This window comes from Austrofundulus limnaeus, unplaced genomic scaffold (assembly GCF_001266775.1).
Source record: "Austrofundulus limnaeus strain Quisiro unplaced genomic scaffold, Austrofundulus_limnaeus-1.0 Scaffold862, whole genome shotgun sequence".
Lineage (NCBI taxonomy): Eukaryota > Metazoa > Chordata > Actinopteri > Cyprinodontiformes > Rivulidae > Austrofundulus > Austrofundulus limnaeus.
This window is the reverse complement of record NW_013953264.1, coordinates 1-5,754: the sequence shown is the minus strand read 5'-3', so window position 1 is coordinate 5,754 and position 5,754 is coordinate 1. Positions and strand designations below refer to the sequence as shown.

At 43.5% G+C, this 5,754-nt stretch overlaps 1 protein-coding gene across 1 annotated transcript in view; it reads right to left on the bottom strand.

The window, feature by feature from the left end:
• Positions 1-980, bottom strand: part of LOC106532974 (betaine--homocysteine S-methyltransferase 1) — a 10,056-nt gene extending 9,076 nt beyond the window's left edge. The window contains exons 1-3 of the mRNA XM_014029166.1: positions 809-980; positions 553-685; positions 370-482 (exon numbers count right to left, since the gene is read on the bottom strand). Coding sequence (XP_013884620.1) covers positions 370-482; positions 553-685; positions 809-832 — 270 coding nt within the window. The 5' untranslated portion in view covers positions 833-980. The remainder of the gene's footprint in view (positions 1-369; positions 483-552; positions 686-808) is intronic.
• Between the last annotated feature and the right edge of the window lie 4,774 nt (positions 981-5,754).

The window sequence follows — 5,754 nt, the reverse complement described above, 5'->3', positions numbered from 1 at the left end:
TATTTACTCATTATCTAGTAAAAATGATCAAGAATATAGTTAAAGATTTGTGAATAAATCAGGTAAATTTTACTTAATTTGATCAAATATATGTTACATGATTTAACTGAGCAAATTAAGTAAAATTTATTTGATTTATTCACAAATCTTTATCTATATTCCTAATAACTTTTACTAGATAACGATGAGAGTAATTATTACATGAATTTGTGGCATTTAAATTTACTTACCGAACGTTAGTGCAAATCGTTTACAGGATTTTCTCAAGTAAATCTTCCAAGTTATTTTTACAGTGTATGCTCCTCAGAATATTTTTCTTTCTAATGAGAGCTGTGAGCAGCTGCAGCCTCAGATGGACCCCCTGCTCACAGTAAAGCGCTGAGTATGGCCCCTGTTCTCCAGTTTGTCGTCACTGGCGTAGAAAGTGAAGGTCTGCATGACATTGGACCCGGCTCTCAGGAACTCCCTGTGCAGCTGGCGCACTAGAACGAGACCACAGTCTGCTTTCAGCAAATGATCTGACTGCTTTACATTATTGGGAGCAAAGGGTACCTGCATCAGGGTGTTCAGCTGCAGCCTCGGGGGTCCACGGTCCTGCTTTCACATAGCCTCTCTTCTCCAGAGCAAAGACGAAGCCTCCGTCCCCAATGACAATTTCTCCTGCATCCAAGCGCTCCAATATGTTCTGAGAATATCAGGATAAAGGGGAATATTAGTTAAACGTTTATGAGAAAGTAAACACCTTTTAACCGATAATCATAAAATGTAAATAAAAACACTAAAGGTGAATGATGAATGCAATTCTTACTCTTTTTGCTCCAGCTGGTGCCATGATCTCTTCAACAGCGTCTGGTCTACTTTGAGCTCAGAAAAGGGTCTGTGAAGGCGTCCATACTGCATTTATAATCTGGCGGAGCCCATGATGTCACTGCAGAACCGCCTGCTCCTTTGCCTTTAAAGCTCAGCTTTCTTCCAGCCTCCTGCAAGGTTGCGCAAGAAGCTCATTGCTGGAGAAGCCGTTGAAAGTTTCTGTGGCTTTCTGCTGGTTATACTGCTTTTTAAATGGGAGTCATAAGGAAGATTTATAGTTGTTTGCCTGATGTTTTTATACCAGTCAGTGTTTTGTGGGCTTGTTTATGCAGCTACAATACTCTGCGTAAAATAGAAAAGCATCATAGAAAAGACTTATATGAGGGACCATCTGTGACATTTTTCAGCATTAGGTTTCATACACATCTTGCAACATAAGCATCTTACATTTCATAATGAAACATAACTTTTCTCACAAACACAACTGAAAACCTCATACKCACAAGAACAAACTCTCATACACACAAGTAAAAACCTGCCACCGTTAGTTCAAATCAAACACACACAATCAGAAATGCCAAAATGTCTACTTACAACAACCGAAAACATGAGGAACATGGTACATGGAGCATGGTACATGTTACATGGAACATGTACATGGTACATGTACATGTTACATGGAACATGACTGCAGGTTTACTTGTGGTTCCTGGAGTTTCTAAAAGTAGAATGGGAGGCAGAGCTTTCAGTTATCAAGCTCCTCTCTTGTGGAACCAACTTCCAGTTTCTGTCCGTGAGGCTGACACTCTGTCTACTTTTAAGATTAGACTGAAGACTTTCCTTTTTCATAAATCCTATAGTTAGACTTAGGTTTCCTGAATTATTCTTCATTTCTGCTGCTATAGACTTAGACTGCTGGAGCACAAACTGAGCACATTTCCTCACTCTGCTGTTGTCTTTAGTCTCTCTTCTCTACATGTTCATTGTTATTATTTCTATCATGTTTTTTCTTTGTCTCTTCCTGAAGAAGTTGCACCTGGACCAGTCCTGGACCAGTCCTGGACCAGTCCTGGACCAGTTCTTCTGTGTTTGTCTGTGTCTCTTTCCTGTCCTCCAAGCAGCCGGTCGAGGCAGATGGCCTCCTGTCCTGAGCCTGGTTCTGCTGGAGGTTTCTTCCTGATTAGCAGGGAGTTTTTCCTCTCCACCGTTTGCTCAGGATGGGAGACTGTGATGAAGTGATTCAACACAATCTGCTGCTTTCTTCTTTACATTGTTCTTTTTATGTACAGTGTCCTGAGACAAACGTATGTAGTGACTTGGCGCTATATAAATAAACTGAACTTGAACTTGATTGTTCAGTTGAGTAATTACAATGAATAGTAACAGTTCAAATGATTGTGCAGCAGCAGGTGTGTAAACACTTACTGTGATTTTTGTAAACACTTATTGTGATCTTTGTAAACACATTGTGATTTTTGTAAACGCTTACTGTGATTTTTGGGTGTGGTGCTGGCTATAAAGTCTGACAGCTGCTGGGAGGAAGGATCCACGATAACGCTCCTTTGTGCACCTCGGATACAGCAGTCTGTCGCTGAAGGAGCTCTCCAGTTCAGTCACAGCTTCACGCATGGGGTGGGAGACGTTGTTCATCAATGATGTTATTTTAGTCAGAGTTCTTCTGTCTCCCACCACCTGCACTGTGTCGAGGGGCATCCCAGCACAGAGCTGACCTTCCTGATGAGTTTATCCAGCCGCTTCCTCTCAGCTGCTCAGCTGATAAGCTGCTGCTCCAGCTAACCACGCCGTGGAAAATGGCTGATGCCACCACAGAGTCAAAAAACGTCTTCGGGAGTGCCCCCTGCACTCCAAAAGACCTCAGCCTCCTCAGCAGGTAGAGTATGCTCTGACCCTTCCTGTAAAGAGCGTCCGTGTTGTGAGTCCAGTCCAGTTTCTTGTTCAGGTGAACACCCAGGTACTTATGAGTCCACTATCTCAATGTCTACTCCCTTGATGTTCACCGTGTCAATGAGGTGGGTCTGTGCCTGCGGAAATCCACCACCAGCTCCTTGGTTTTAGCAGTGTTGACAAGGAGGTGGTTCTGCTGGCACCAGTCCACAAAGTCCTGAGTCCACTGTCTGTCCTCTGAGTTGTCGTCACCTGTGATGAGGCTGACTATGGCAGAGTCATCAGAGAACTTCTGTAGGTGGCAGTGTGGGGTGTTGATGGTGAAGTCTGCAGTGTAGAGGGTGAAGAGGAATTGTGCCAGCACTGTTCCATGAGGTGTCCCCGTACTACAGACCAGCGTGTCCGAGACGCAGCCCTGTGTCCTCACATTTTGTGGACTGTCTGTGAGATAGTCCAGAATCCACTGGGACATGTGGTGGTCCACTCCGGGGGACTTCATCTTGTCCCTCAGAAGTCTTGGCTGGATGGTGTTGAAAGCACTACAGAAATCAAAGAACATGATCCTCACAGTGCTTCCAGGCTGCTCCAGGTGGGTCAGAGCTTGGTGCTGGAGGCAGATGATGGCATCATCCATCCCGATGCCAGATCGGTAGCCAAACTGCAGCGGATCCAGTGAAGACCTTACTAGGGAGAAAAGATGGTTGAGGACCAGCCTCTAGAAGGTCTTCATTAGATGCGATGTCAGGGCCACCGGCCTGTAGCTGCTGATATCGGGTGTTTGGTCTTGGGCACAGGTACCACACAGGAGGTCTTCCACAGCTGCAGTACCTTCTCCAGCTTCAGGCTCAGATTGAACATGAATCCCATGCCACACTGGCATTATCTGCGTAGCACCTCAGGAGCCTGGAGCTGATGCCATCAGGACCTGCAGCCTTCTGCACCTTGATCTTACGCAGCTTGTTCCTCACCTGAAGTGTTGAGAGGGGCAAGATGGAGGTGGAGGAGGAAGACTGTGAGATGGAGTCCTCTGGAAAGAGTGGGGGTGATGATGGTCAGGAGCTGAGGTGTGAAGTCCTGAGAAGTGAACCCAGCAGAGGGTGGAGGTGGGGGTAGCAACAGAGGGAACTAGGCTGGGGGAGGCTATTTCTATTCTATTCTATTCTATTCTATTCTATTCTATATAAAATTTTTTGGCAATAAATAAACAAAAGACAGAACGGTAAAACCACAACGGCTTTTTTCCTTAACACACCAGCGCTGTGGANCACACACACACACACACACACACACACACACACACACACACACACACAACGAGGGACACTTGAGGATATGCTGAGGAAATGCTCCAGCAGCTCCTAATTCATGTTATTTGTTTAAAATGACTTTTTTCTTTAAGGCCAGTTGTTAAAAGAGCTCGATCAGCAGCTGGTTTAATCCTATTGAACATCAGCTGTTTTTCATGTCGTTTTTTCTAGAACCACTGTTGACAGAAAAATAAAAGTTTCCCCAACAATCCAGCCATAATTATTGTTTTTTATATGAGCTTTGAGAGGGTAGAGGGAGGAATTATAATAATTTATGTCACGCTACATCTTCAACCACCAACCCGCTGTCTCACATTGTATTGAAGCACGGCACAGTTTAAATTCATGCTCTTCTTTTGAAGTGAACACGTTTTTAAAATTTTGTCCTTTCCCCAGAATGCATCGCTTCAGTTCTCAATAAACAGTTTAAAATTACTAATATATTGCATGCTTTCTTACCGAAGCCCTACCATAAGCATAAGAAAAATTACCAAAAAGCAGCAGAACTTGCAATCCACAACAACGTCCTATTTTAACACCATGAGTCAAAAATCTGTTTCTGTAAATCACTTCCTCAAACTGGGGCTAATTGGATGAAAGCAATTTGTCATGCCTTGAGCCTTTTTGCCTTGAGCGAGCTGGACTCGGTCTGCAAACGGTTCTATTGAGGGTCGTGGGCCGGCTGTGGTCCCTGGACTTTGCTGGCCAGATGAATTGATCTTGGAGGATCTGATAGATTTGGCTCGGCGGAATTTTGTCCACACCATTTTGCCTGATTGGAATCGCCACCTTGAGAGTACCAGAGAAACTCTAAAGCAGAAGTAGGCAGTATTGTGCAAGAATGGCTCATGTCCTGATGCATCTCGGTAATACATCCAGAGGACCTACTTATTTTTTCTTTTTGAAGAATGGCTCATGTTATCACTGGAAACATAAATCCTGGTGAACTGAGATGAAGTTGTGCTCTTGTTTTAGATTCCGCTAAGATTCTTTTGTCACGTGTGGTTTAGAAATTATGGAACTAAATTATTTAACTAGTGCTTTAGAATTTGCGCAACTAACTTTTGAATTAGTGCTGCCCACTAGTGATGGGATAAATGGCTCTTTGAAGGGATCCGGATCTTGGGGAGCTGTTTGTTTCATAGAGCTGTCCAAAAGAGCTGTTTGATTTTGAACAAGTTACGTCATCACATAGGGAAATACGTCATCACGTATGGCGATGTGATGACATCATCACGTTACGTGGGTGGAACCATGTGTTTTGTCAAGCAGAAACCCCCCTCCCCCTTTCCCATGAGCCTCTGTACTCCACTGCTCTGCCTGTTTTCCATGAAAAAGCAAAGCAGGAGCAATTTAAGGATAAAAAATAAAGATTATATGAAGAATAATAGAAATAAAAACTACAAATGGCTCGTTACTGCCCGTGACTGCAGCTCCTATTGTTCATTGTAAAGAGCCATTCAAAAGACTCGGATCGTTCGTGAACGTCACATCAATATGTCTTACCAGTTGACACTTAGAAAATGTTCACTGCATATCCAGTGATACTTTAGGATGAAACTTGTCTCTCCAGATATTGGCTGACCATCTTCTCAGCAGGTCAAGTTTGTCTAATAGAAACCTAAAAATAGTAAAACACATAATATTATTTTACACCGTGTAAATATTAAATGATGCCAGTTTGTGCTAAATTGTGACATGGTTCAGCATGTCACACACACACACACACACA